Here is a 14,133-nt window from a genome sequence, read left to right on the forward strand (position 1 = left end):
TGGAATGAATGACAGGAATTACATTTAAGCATGAATCTAAGAAGAGTGGACATTTCATGAAATGCTGTAAGTATGAATTCCCTTAATCCTAGTTTACCTTGCAAATGTCCTTTTGTGGTTTTGTGTAATTCCTTTTCCTGTACCCTCCTGTGCATGAAACCCCTAATTGTATATTCCCCGGATTCTGACCTTCTTTAATTGTAACCTCCCCTTATCATGGCCCCACTTGAGCATGTATCCTCTATATTATGTGTAATATCAAAACTCATACTTTCCTGAGCATGGATTCTGTTGACTATGGAACCTTTTGGGTTTGGACCACTCTGAGAATGAAACACTTCAGAAAATATATCCTCAAGACCATGGAATGTCTTCTTGTGCGACATCTTGAGCTTTATCAATCTGAGAGTGGACCCTTCTAAATATGGAATCAATGAGCCCCGTCATTTCTAAACATATCCCTAGGAATCCTTGACCTGTACATCCATGGAATGCTGCAATCATTTCCTTGATCGTAGTTCATCCTGAGTACACACCTGTGTGATTTTATGTAACAACATACAAGTACCTTCCTGAGCATGCATGCTCTAATTGTCGACCCATCAAATCATGTATTCTGTGAATTTAAACTACTGTGATCTTAGCCTCTCTTGATCATGTATACCACTGATTGTGTATAAGACCAGAATATGTAGTTTTCTGAGCATGGAAGGCTGAGCAGAGAGCTGGCTACGTACCATCAGACCATATACCATTCCTCATGAGCATGAACCCATGTGATCCTAAACCTTTCTGAGAATGAATGTTGTCTTTTAATGTAACCATTCTGAGAAAAAGTGACACACAGCATAGACTTATGAGTTTGGAATATCCTGAACATAAAGGTCCGACGAATATACACTCTTGATCATGACATCCTTGGGCGAAATCAATGATAAATATCAACTCAATAAGTGTGGACACTTCTTATCATGTTCTGCAATCAGAATCAACTTCCCTAATTAGAGCCACTTTCCAGTATGCACCTACTTGTTTATCCCCTGAATGTGTACCAGCCTGAGCATCAAACTCTCAGCCTGAAGCCTACTGCTCATGATATACTTCTATGTTAATCTCCCTTAAATATCATGCCACCTGAGAATATACCCTCTTCTTGATGTTTAATGCCTGAACTTGTAAAATTAAGTGCATGGAAACGTTTGAATAAAGGTGCACCCTAAGATTAAAATACTTGTGAGAATAAACACCCTATCCATGGCCTTTCTTGGATGGATAACTTGAGGATCAACACCTTGAACACGGATCCCCTGTACATGGAAACAATGACCGCAGTTACACCTAAGCATGAATCTAAGAAGAATGGACATTGCCATTCTTGGAATACTGTAAGTATTAATTTCCCCATTTGTTGTTTACCTAGATAATGTTCTGTTGTGATTTTGTCTTAACCCTGTATATGTAACTTCCCAAACATGGACCCACTAATTGTAGACACTTGTCATTGTGGCTGCTTTCATGTTAATTTCCCTATTAGGTAGTTCCCCTTGAGCATGTACCCCTTGATTATATGTTTAATTTGAACATGTACATTTCTGACCCCGGAATCTGATGTGCATGGAGCCTTTTGCATATGGACACCATTGAGAATGATGCACTTTGACTAATGAAACCCCATAACCATAAACACAGTTCATGTGGAACATCCTGAGCTTTAAAAACCTGAGGATGGACACTCCTGAACATGGAATCAATGAGCACAATAAAATCTAAGCATGTACCAAGAACCAGAATATTTCTGTTTATGGGATTTTGTAAATATTAATTTCTTTGATCCTTGTTTACTTTGAGAATGTTCGTGATTTTTGTGTAACCCTGTAAATGTACCTTCTTGAGCGTGAAACCCCTAATTGTAGACTCTCCTGATGATGACCTGCTTTGATATTAATCTCCCCTTAACATAGCCCCGCTTGAGCATGTATCCTCTAGATTATGTGTAATATAATAACTCATACTTTCCTGAGCACGGATTCTGCGGAGCATGGTGCCTTTTCAGTTTGGACTACTCTGAGAATCATACACTTCAGAGAATGTACCCCCAAGATCATGGCCTGTCTTTCTGTGGAAAAATTCTGAGCTTAAGTGGTGAGAATGGACCCTTCTGAACATGGAATCAATCAGCACAGTCATTTCTAAGCATATACCTAAGAAGCTCAGCATGCTTTTCCATGGAATTCCATAATAATTTCCTTGTTCTTAGTTCATCTTGAGAATGTACCTCTGTATTTTTTTTTTTTAGGAGCTGTACATGTACCTTCCTGAGCATGGGTGCCCTAATTTTGGACCCTTCTATTCATGCTTTCTTCTAATATAAACTACCATGTTCTTAGTCCCTCTTTATCATGTATATCATTGGTCATGTAGAATATCTGAACATGTACTTTCCTGATCATGGAAGGCCTGAGTATAGACCTTGCTAAGTACATACCTTCAGACCATAGACCCCCTCTTATGAGCATGAATCTACAGTATAGTCCTTTCTGAATGCCCCTTTATAACAGAAAGCTTCTGAGAAAAAAAACTGAGTATGGACTCATGAGTGTGGAACATCCCGAACCTAAGGGCTCAATGATTATACACTCCTGAACATAGATTCCCTGGCACAGTTAGTGCTAAACAGCAGCTCAATAAGCATGGAAGCATATGATCACAGACTGCAGTAAAAATCAGCTTTCTAATCTTAGCCACTTTGGATCAGATACTCACTTGATTGTTTTACCACTGTACATGTACCGGCCTGAGAATCAAAAACTTTTTCATGGAGCCTACTGACCCTGATATGCTTCAAATTTAATCTCCCTTGAACATAGTGCCATTTGAGAATATGCCTCCTGGCTATATTTAATACTTGAACATATAACCATCTTTGCATGGAAGTGTTTGAGTAAAGGCCCACACTGTTAATGGAACACTCATGAGAATAAACAGCCTATCCATTGCTTCTCTTGTGTGAATAACTTGAGGATAAACAACGTGAACACGGAACAACCTGAACATGGAATCAATTACCACAGTGACATCTAAGCATGAATCTAAGAAGTGTGGACCCTTCTGTTCATGGAATTCTGTAAGTATGAATTTCCCTGATGGTTCTTTACCTAGAGAATGTTCTTTTGTGATTTTGTGTAACTGCTATACCTGTACTGCCCTGAGCATGAGACCACTAATTGTAGACTCTGCTGATCATGCCTTTCTTTGATGTTAATCAACCCAGTAGATAGCCCCCCTTGAGCATGTACTCTTTTGATTATATGTTTTATCTGAACATGTGATTTTCAGAGCATACAATCTGCTGAGAACAGAACCATTTATTTCGGACACACTCTGAGCATGATGCACTTCGGAGAGTGAAACCCTCAGACCTTGGACTGTTTCTGTGTGGAACATCCTGAGCTCAAACAATGTGAGCATGGAATCAAAGAACACAATGGCTTCTAAGCATGTACTGAAGAATTGTGGAGAGTTTCGTTCTTGGGATTCTGTAAGTGTAAATTTCCTGATCCTTTTTCACCTTGAGAATGTTCATTTGTTATTTAGTGTAACCCCTGTATGTACCTTCCTGGGCATAGACCCCCTAATTATGGACCCTCCTAATCATGTATTCTCTGATTACATACTATCATGATCTTAGCTGCTTTTGAGCATGTAATCCATTGATTGTGTATATTTCCTGAATATGTACTTTTCTGAGCATGGAAGACCTGAGCATAGACCTGTCTGACTATGTTCCAGCAGGCGATAGACACCATTCCCCTTGTGAGCATAAGCCATCATGAGCATGGATTGTTCTGATTTTTAATTTCCTCTGATAATGCGACTCTTCTGAGAAAGAACATGTTAGCATGCACTCCAAAGTGTGGAATATCCTGAACATAAGTGCCCTTGAAATGGACACTCCCAAACATGGAATCCCTGGGTGTAATCACTTCTAAGCAGTAACCATGTAGGTGTCGTTCTTCTTGTTTATAGACATACCTGATTTGCCAGTTTCATGATCATAGCCTTTTCTTAGGATGTACCCCCTAGATAATGTATATATGCTGAATATGCACTCTCCTGAGCAAAGATACTTTGAATGTCCACTCTCCTGAGCAAAGACCTTTTGGGTATGGTTCCAACTCTCTATGTCCCCACACTGCCCATTTCATCAACACCACTGAGTATAAATTTCACTGAGCAAGGACCACTCTGAGAGGAACACACTTCTGAGAATGCACCACACTGAGGATGAACTCTCTGTGTGAAACATACTGAGCATGAAGCTCCTGAGCTTGGAACCTCCTGAAAATGGTATCACAGAGCATGATCATTTCTATGCTTGGAATCAGTGAGGAATGCAGACACTTCTAGTTATGGAATGCCCCAACAATTAATTTCCTGATCATAGCTTATCCTGGGCATGTGCCCCCCAGATTTTGTTTAATCTCTGTATACCTGTACAATCCTGAGCATGGAACCTCTATCTGGAAACCATGCTGATCAAGGGCTCTTTGATTATAAACTACTCTGACCTTAGTGCCACTGAATCATGTACCTTATTGATCAAGATAAAAGACTGAATATGTACTTTCTGAGCACAGTAGACCTGAGTTTGGATCCAACTGACTATGTTCCCACAACCATAGAACCCCCACCGAAGCCTAGGCCAACTTGAGTATGGGCTCTTCTGAGAATGGCTACATTCAAAGAACAAAACTCCTCTGAAAGCACCCTAATGAGCATGGACAACCTGAATTTGGAACATCCTGAGCATGAATGACCTGAGCATGGACCTCCCCCGACCATAAAATCCTGGGTATAGTCACTTCTGAGCATAGACATTCCTGATCATGGCCTAGCCCAATAATCAACTTCCCTGGCCATAGCCCTGCCAAGTGGAAGCATAAACTAACCACCCTAAGAAAGTTTTAAATATTTGTAAGTTGATGACAGTGGCCGAATTTCCTTCACTGAGAAATGATTTTGCAATAGGAGGACTCTCTACCCCATGTGGGTGTGTATGCCTCTGAGCAAGTTTCCTGGGCAGATGTTGGTGCTGCACATTGCTGGGTCTGAGTTCTCAACTGACCCAGTTCTCTGGGCTCGGCTACGAGACCTTGGTGGTGTGATCGCAGAAGTTTGAGAACATCCCTATGTCATAACTCATAGCACCCTTGTGTTTGTGTATTATTTATAATAAACTCAAATAATCTTCAAAATGAAGGCATCCAGTCACCTCCAGAGACTCCCAGGTCATGGGAACCAGGGGGCTGGGCTTGGCATGGCCTTGCATCTTGAGGAACGAGGGACAGTGGCCACGTGTACCCTTGTACCCAGCTGTGTGGCATGCAATGAATTGGACCCACAATTGTTATCCCAAATAGGTGGAATCTGGTCTCAGTTTGACCCTGGTGAAGAGACAAGTGCCCCTTATTCCCCATGTACTTCTCAGAATTTAGCTTATATCACATGAGGAAATAGAAACAGGAGAAGCCCAGGCAGCGTGATTCAAGCACATGCACTCTATCTGTATTGTTTGTTACCTCTGTGCACCTCCTGTTTCCCAGATGCTTCTGTGGTAGGGGCAGAGCCCACACACATAGCCAAAGGTGCTGCCAGCTCAGGCCACAGGCTACGAGCCTTTGTGTCCTGAGGGCGGGGGACATTTGTGAAAACACAATAACCTAAAGTGGGGCTGCATTAATCTGGCACCTTCTCACTTTCTGTGGCCAGGCAGGCATGGACAGTGCCCAACCCAGGCAGTGGGCATGACACTGAATCCTGTGTGAGGCTCTTGTCCTGCCCTGCCATCAACACTCAAGTCTGGCTTCTCTCAGTGAAGCTGAGGAAGGGACACAGGTCCCAGAGCAGGGGTGGTTGAGCCCAGATCTGCCAGGGATCCCCCCAGACTTCAGGAGCCTGGGAAGAAGGTCCAAAAGGCTCTGATCATGAGCACAGGGACCCCAGTGGACATGTTGGACCTGTTCTCACAAAACATTTTTCCAAATGCCTGTCCTGCTCTGAGATGGGTCTGGAGCACCTGACCTGGATGCCTGGGGAAGCTCTGCTACCTGAACCAGCATCACTGGGGGGAGAATTGACTCAAGTACAGGCCAGGACACTTGGGTACAGGGGAGGCTCAGAGATGCAGAAGTGTGGTCCCTCTTCACACTGGTTGTGTGACAGTGAGGCTGGGATGACTCATGTTGTGGCCTCAACCCCAGGCCAGTGCACACTCCACACAACAGGTAGCAGCTCTGCTCCCACACACTTGCCCCCTCCCATGGGAACCTGCCGCCCCAACCCCTTTATGTGTTCCATGTGAAGCTGGTCCAAGGTCGGCATCCCGTTTCCTCCTCCCGGCTCAGGTACTGTGTCACCAGACTCCCCTTCACACAGCCCATGTGCTTCCACACGCTCCAGTCTGCCACCTAAACACAATTGAAATAAGACGCTGTCCTCTGATCACCATGTCTTCCTCTCTCCTCCCCTTCTCAGAAAACAAAACGAACCCTTTGAGTGTCCTGTCCTTCCTTGCATTTCCAGTTCTGTCTACACATGGCTTCCCCAGGTTTTCAGCCACAGAGCAGCTCTCGCTAAAACACCCACCACCTTCGCCTCCTCACCCAGGGCCCTTTTCAGTCCTCAAAGCACTCAGGGGTGTCGACACCTTCTTTCAAGTGCTCTATTCCATGAGCCATCACCAGGAACACCATAGTCACTTTGGGTACTTAGGGGAAATCCTCAAGGAGGGCCTTAGAGCCTTAGGAGTCAGCCCAGTAGAACCTGTGCCCAGAGATGGGTGTTAGGGAGCCCTACTGCCCTTGGGATACCAGAAGCTTACTCTCAGAAATTCACTCTCAGAAACCTACCCCCAGGTTCTCACACACAGGTTCTCACTACCAGGGACTCATCTTTAGAGAGACACCCTCAAAAGCCCACACCTAAGCACTCACCCCTGGGAGACAACCCCTAGGAAATTTCTCACATGCATCCCTTTATCTTCTCAGCCACTGTGAAGCAGATGTGATTGCATGAGGCTGAGTTGTCTGCTGGAGAGGACTATTATGTTGGCAGTAACCTGGGCTCCTGTAGAAATCAAGTTGGGTGCAAATATCTTCATGTCACAAGTGACTCAGTTCGGGCCTGCGAGGTGACCTCTACCAGATCAGCTGTTGGGAAGATTCCTGAAGATTCTGATGTCACTCTGACCCTTGATGACCACAAGTTTCTTGTCCATAGACCAGCAATTGGCAGCTCGAGGGCCTAGACTCTCACATCTGTTTTTACTTGACATTGAATTGAAATAAGCACTAAGACAAACACCATGGACTCAGAGATGAAAAACCCAGCATCTGTTTGGCAGAGCAACTGACCTTGATAACCTTGCAGCCCTGTGACTACACATCCTATCCTGAGGCATCAGAGGAGACCTAACTCCACGTGGGGCTCACAGAGAAGGTCATGGTTTTCTGAGATCAGAAGACACAGTGGAGTCAGCCAGAGGAATGCTGAGGGCTGAAGAAGGTTCTAAACACCAAATGGTGTGTGTGCTGAAGACATGGAGCAGGAGAGAGGGATGCTGTGTGGTAGTGAATACAGGGGTGCGTGCATGTGTATGTGCACCTGTACATGTAGATCTGTATAATTAAGAACTAGTTTTACATTTCTTTTGCAGAGGGTTTCTCACATCTAAAAATATAATTTATTTTTCTAAACACCTGTTGTCTCTTGGATTCTACTTTTGCAAGGGCACAGACGGGCCAGGGACATGCGCCTGTGGGGGTGGTTTCTCCTGCACTGGACACCATGGCTGCTCCCTTGGGGCTGTTACAGTGTGGGCAGGCATGTGAACATTGGCAGTGTCCTCCTCTCTCCTCCTGGTAAACTCCAGACTCATCAAGGTGGGACTTCTTACCCTCTTCAGCCCACAGCAGTGGGTCTAGAAGAGAGGAAAAAAACTAGCTCTTTGTTGTTTTGAACTGAAGTGCATCATGTGCTGCTTTAAGAACAGAATGAGCGCTGGCTGGTGTGTCTCTGTTGGTTGGTCATCCCATTACAGCAACATATACAGGAAAGTGTTGCTCTTTCAACTCCCATTGAAGGCACATGCCCAGGTTTTCGGTTCTTTTTCTGATAAAGGTGCCTGTGGGAGTCAATGGATAAATGTTTTTCTCTCACATCCATGTTTTTCTCTCTCTCTCTCTCCCTTTTTCTCTAAAAATCATTTAAAAACACAAAGCAAATCATCAGGTCACCATGGTGAACCACAATCTTTTTGTAGTGGAAGTTGGTGGTTGTGGCCATGGGGTCTTTAGTTCCCAAGTAGTTGCATGGCAGGGACCATATCTGGCCCATATCCTATGCCCATGAATAGCTGTGGTGCCCAGAAAAAGGTGCTGCATAAGGGATTCAGCAAATAGGTGTCTGCTCTCTCCACAAACTGGTATCTGCTGTGGGTTTTAGGGATAATGAGAGTTTGAAGGGTGCATGTGACCTGTTCAGGCCCCATTTCACACACACTGCAGAGGGGGAGATTTGGGTCCTAATTTCATTTGTTACAACAGTCCCAGTAGGAAAATATCGAGTGGGAAAGGCAAAGGGCAAAGCCAGGTGTTTACATCCCTCATTTCCTCCCACCAAGGGGAAGAGCACAGTGCATGCGGGTCAGGGCAGCCCCCTCAACAGGAGTGTCTGACTGCATGGGGCTGCGTAAGATACGTTCAAAGAGGCAGAACAAAAGATTGAGAGGCCTGGAGATGAAGAGACAAAGCTCAAGAGAAAGAGAGATGGGGGCAGGGAGAGAGAGTCTGAGCATCTGAGACAGAGCAAGACGCAGGTGGAAAACATACCCAGACCTAAAGGAGTCTGACGCAGACAGTCTGACGCTGTGCTGAGAACAGCCTTATCCACACCCCAGGGTGGCTGTCCCCAGGCTGGGGTCAATCATCCTGGAGCCCCAGTAGAGGAAGGTGGAGTCTGCTCAGATTCTTTCCCTCATCTTGCCTGCAGGAAAAAGGCACACAGGCACACACACACACACACACGTGTGTGTGTGTGTGTGTGTGTGTGTGTGTGTGTGTGTGTGTGTGTGTGTTACGTTTGCACCTTCCACCTTTGTGTGCTGTGCTTAGTGGGGATCTCTGCACTGAGACACAGGACCCTGGCAGACCCAGCTCAGGAAGTTCACCTGTTCTCTGATTGCTTGTTGGTCAATTTCGTCTCTGGTAGGTCCACCAAAGGGAGGAGGGACAGCAGGTGTCTGAAAGGAACCTTTTGCAGACAGAGAAAAAAGGTCAGGAAGCAAAACTTTTACCACCAGGCATCCCCAGGGGTTCCCATCCAGTACTAATCAGGCCTCAAACTGCTTAGCTCAGTCTGCCTGGGAACGCCCATGGGCCCAGCCTGACCCCAGGCTCATCAACACTGAGGACCTAGAATTGTGCTTGCACTGTCCTCTGGCCTCATGGGCCAGCCCTTTGTTTTCCACTTGACATCCCCTGTCAGGCTCCAGAGGTTGGGGATGGGGTGGCTGCCTGGCTTGGGATTCCCTCTTTAGAGAGGGGAAGATGGGGCCTTTTGCCAATTTTTCCAGGCAAGACATTTCTCTTGATATTGATGTTTTCTCCATAGCCCAGGTGGACACCTCTCCAGGCATGGAAGGAGCCTCGCTTTTAGGGTGCTGTGTTCCAACAAAGCAAGGAGGCTCACTCCCTAGGGCAGGCTGAAGAAGAAGCTTCCAGTGCACTTTTGAAAACCCCCTTATCTGACTGGAGGTCCCTTGCTTTTTCGCAGTGTGTTAGAGGAAGCTGCAGGCACTAAAATCGGAGCCACATTTCAGTTTTAGCTCCCACTTCCCCTTGTGGAGGCAGCAGCCTTTTAGCTATTCTGGAAACTCCGCCTGAGGAAGGGGTCCACAAAGCCCTTGCTGCAGGGCAGCCTCTGCACTACTTTTAAAACAACATCCCTTGGAGGGAGGGAAAACTCCTTTACCCCCAGTCCGGTGTGTGTACCTCTTACTCTACTGTGGAAACCAGGACACCAAAGGGTGTTGCCTCACACCTTACCACCCTGGGCTGGAAAAAGAGCACCTGGCTTACTTTGGAGACCTGATGCCCAAATTGGAGGCCATCCTTAATCTAGCTGGGGAGGGTCACCCCTACAAAAGAAATCCCCTTGATATGGAGGCATCGCACCCACTCCCAGGCACCAGAGACCTGGCCCCTGCAATGCTTTGAAAATATCAAGCTTTCTATCCATGTTCCCCACCCCACACCCTCTTCTATGTAGAAAATGCTGTCTTAATACCTGTGAGACTCCCTAAGCCTAAAGGAGGGGTAGCCTCATGCCCACTCAAAAGAGGAAAACCCCATGCTAGAGAACGAAACCCAGGACCCAAAAGGGGGACCTGGCTCCTCCAACCCTTGAAGAAGTCAACTTATGTGCCAGGGGAACCCCATGTTCTGGAAGGGAGATTTCAGACTTCCTCCTGGAAAGGGAAGCATCTCTGCTATGGCATAAACCCCGCACGTGGAGAGGCCCACACTTGATTTTGGAAGTGTGCCCTTTCCAATGGTGCTCTGAGAAAATCGCACCCATAACTCTTGCTCAAACACGGTCTTACACCTAATACATTCAGAAGATGCAAGAAAGCAGAAAAGGGCATTTTGCAGTGAAATTCAGACGAGCATGTACAAAAGATCATTTCTATAGGTTGCAGAGAGCTAAAGCATGAATTACTTCATGTTGTCGATGAAATCCTTACATTTCCATGTGCCCTGAAGAAGGACTTTGAAGAAAAAGATGTCTTTGTATGTCAATTTGCTTTAAGCTTCCTAAAAGAGCTCTAAGGTGTGTATTCAGTGCTAGAGAGTTACACACTCTATATATGTTAAGCAGCGTTTGTAGACCACCAACATGCTTAACAGGAGCCTGAATAATTGTGTGCATGCTCTGGGTGGCACCACTTATAGTCAGTCCCTGGAATGAAATGTAGGAAGACTGTTGGGGAAACATGTTTATGATGTAATTTTAGGAGAGACTATGATTTAAATTATGTAACTGATGGCATTTATGAGAAAAAAATGTATCTTGCATGTGGACAGGGATTAAAAGGGAACATACAAACATATAATGAATGTCACTGTTTTGGTGGTGGCTTGGATTGGAATTTATTATTAAATTTTCTATCCTTTCTGAAATCATATTTCCCCTTGCCACACACACACAAAAAGTCAAGATAGTGTGGGAAATATTAGCAAATTTAGGTGTGGAAAAGAATTTTTTGAGACCACAGGAGCCTAGAAGCAGTGCCTCAAACTTTAAGGTGCATGCCAATCACTTGGTGGGTCTGGTGGTAGATTTCTGCCTCCTCTCTGTCCCCCCCCCCCCCCCAAGATATTTTGAACCTCTAGGTCTGCAATGGGGCCATGATTTTGGATTTCCAACAGGCTCCTCAGTGTTCAGATACTGCTGTTCCTTCATCACCATTTGAGTAGCCTGGCCCTAGGGAATCATGGTTTTCGCTCCTGAGAGGTCTAAAGCATCTCCAGGTGAAGTCTCCAAGATCCCTCCTGTCCCTTGGATCTCCCAAGGACTGGTTGGGAGCTGCTTCAGATGGGCTTTTCAGGGAAGTACTTGGTATTTCTGAGGTAGGCTGCAGAGCGAAGGCCTCTGCTGGGCCCAAGACAATGCACCCTCCCCTTGCACAGAGCCTCCAGTGTAGCCTGGTCCACCGCCTTTGCCAGCTGCCCCTTTGTGTACCCCACAGGGTGGAGGGGGACAGCTGGATGTGCCCTGGAATGCTGACCAACAGCTCGGGCCTTGCTCACTCTCAGGGGTCACCTGGTGGCAATGGTGCTTTGAAAACCCATTTCCGAGGTGGCCTGGGTTGGAGTGGGACCCACACCTGGGACACAGGTGATGGGGCAAGTCTCTTCTGTCATGGACAGTGGATGTGCCTTGGAGGGATGGACTGAATGCTTTCAGAGGATTGGGATTTCAGGTGATCTTGTTTAACTTCATAGCTAGTGAGTGAGAACTGATGACAATCACAGTGACATAAATTAATAGACACCGCCTCTCTTGAGGTCAGTTTGCTGTGAGCATGGCTCTGACTGGGGGCCCTGGCTGGCAGGGTTGGCCTGTTGGAAGTGGTCCTGGGAAGGTGAGGAGAACCAAGGTTCCAGCCTCTGCAGGGGGACCCACAGCCTCGGCTCCTCCCAGCTCAGACCTGTGGCTTCTCCTGGGGTGGTGAAATCAAGAAGGGACACTAAGGTTTGCCCGTGTTCTGTCATTCCATCCTCACAACAGCCTTGTGAGGTAGATGTTATTGCCTCATTTTTCAGATGAGGAAATTGGGGCTCAGAGAGGCTGAGTTATTTGGGGTCACATAACAAGGAAGTAGAGGAGTTGGGACTTGGCACCAGGTTTGTGGGCTCTGCTCCAACTTTCCTCCTGCAAAATCATAGATGTCAGTGATGGGGCGAGAGGCGGGGGGGAGGGGGGAAGCTCGAGGAGGGGGTAGAAAGGCGCCAAGAGACTCATTAGCAATAACTTAGGCTTTACCCCCACACACACACATCTCCTTTCATTCAAAGCACCCCCTCCTATTCTTTCATTCCCACAAGGTCTATGCACAGAAAAACCCAGGCTTTTCCTCTCTGTGATAAAACGAGGGAACTGCGGCACAGAGAGGTGGAGTGACTTGTTCATGGTCACACAGCCTTGGAGAAGCTGACAGGACCAGAACCCAGGTCTCCCCATCCATCCATCCATCACTCATGTCATAGACTGTGCACTCTCAAGACGTGCCTAGGTGAAATAATTTTGTGTGAGGAAAAATCAGCAAAAGAATTAAATGTATGACCAAAGAAGATGATTATTAAATATGACCTAGCCACCTGGTGGGATTCTCTGCAGCAACCAACGGTGACAGGTGTGAAGAGAGTCTGACGGAGCGGCTATGTACACACACTGTAGTGTGAATGGTACATTTTCACGCATGCGGTGTGAATCTACATAAAAAATATGTGTAAAAAAGGCTGGGAGAATATTTCCGAATGGCAGCTTCTGGGAAGTGGGGTTCTAAGGGCTGTTTCATGCCTTTCCTTCTATTTTTCTGTATTTCCCCAAATTTCTAAAATGCACATTTATCGATAACAGGAAAAATATACCCCTCTCTATTTCAGTTTAAAAAAATACGGCTGGGAAGCAGCCTCTGTGCCTGCCCTGGGTTGCCAGGGCAGGCACCGCCACCCCCTTTCACACTGGCCCCCTGGGCGGGGCTCCAGTTCCAGTGGGATGTCTGTGCTGGAGCCAGGAAAGGTGACTGTCCCATAGTCACCATGATCCCCAGACCTGCCCACAGCCGGAACCCCCGCAGCACCCCGAGCATGTCACTCTGGAGCAGGCGAGGCTAAAGTGAGTCTTCTCCACCCCCACCCCCCGGGGACCGAGGCCCTTTCTGCGTCTGCGGGCTGGCAGGCCGGTGGCCAGGGGACATGGGGGCACATCCCAAGCAGCCCTGCGCCCTCGCCTCAGTCGTCCAGGTGCTGCTCCTCCCAGGTGGATGTGGGGATGGCGCTGTAAGGGTCCATGATGACCTTGGCACAGCGGATGATCATGACAACAAGGAAGAGGCAGAGGAAGACGAAGCAGGCCAAGGTCAGCCCCTTGTCCACATCCACGTAGACGGGCTCGGGAGTGGGCGCCTCCATCTCCGGGCGGCGGCTGCAGGCTCCTCCGGCTCCAGGCTGGCTGCTACCATCTTCCACCCCTGCGGAGAGCCACGCCAGGGACACTGCACTAATCTGGCTACTATTTAATAGGAAAGGAGGAAAGGAAGGGCTGGATGCTATAGGCATGCCATGGATGTAGCTTTGATAACTGAACATCCTCCAAGTCTGTTTTTTGTTGGTTGATAGGGGAAGGGATTGGACAATAGACACATGTCCAGCAAGGTCTGAGTAATATGGAAAAGGGACTCCCTGTCTGACAGTCACACCTGGAAACAAATTAGTGGCCAAGATAGGCGTGGCCACTGCAAGGGTGGGGAACCTGAATATTTAAACTTCTGAGCAAAGGAGTGGGCTTTTG

At 46.8% G+C, this 14,133-nt stretch overlaps 1 protein-coding gene across 1 annotated transcript; it reads right to left on the minus strand.

The window, feature by feature from the left end:
* Positions 1-11,192: 11,192 nt before the first annotated feature.
* CTXND1 (cortexin domain containing 1) lies at positions 11,193-13,757 on the minus strand. The gene has a single exon (XM_081124634.1). The coding sequence runs from the start codon at positions 13,752-13,754 to the stop codon at positions 13,575-13,577; it is 180 nt and encodes a 59-aa protein (XP_080980760.1). The 5' UTR covers positions 13,755-13,757; the 3' UTR covers positions 11,193-13,574.
* Between the last annotated feature and the right edge of the window lie 376 nt (positions 13,758-14,133).

Source organism: Miniopterus schreibersii (assembly GCF_964146895.1).
Source record: "Miniopterus schreibersii genome assembly, chromosome: 22".
Lineage (NCBI taxonomy): Eukaryota > Metazoa > Chordata > Mammalia > Chiroptera > Miniopteridae > Miniopterus > Miniopterus schreibersii.

Coding starts and splice junctions, on each gene's coding strand:
- CTXND1 (XM_081124634.1), bottom strand. CDS start 13,754: ATGGAGGCGCCCACTCCCGAGCCCGTCTACGTGGATGTGGACAAGGGG.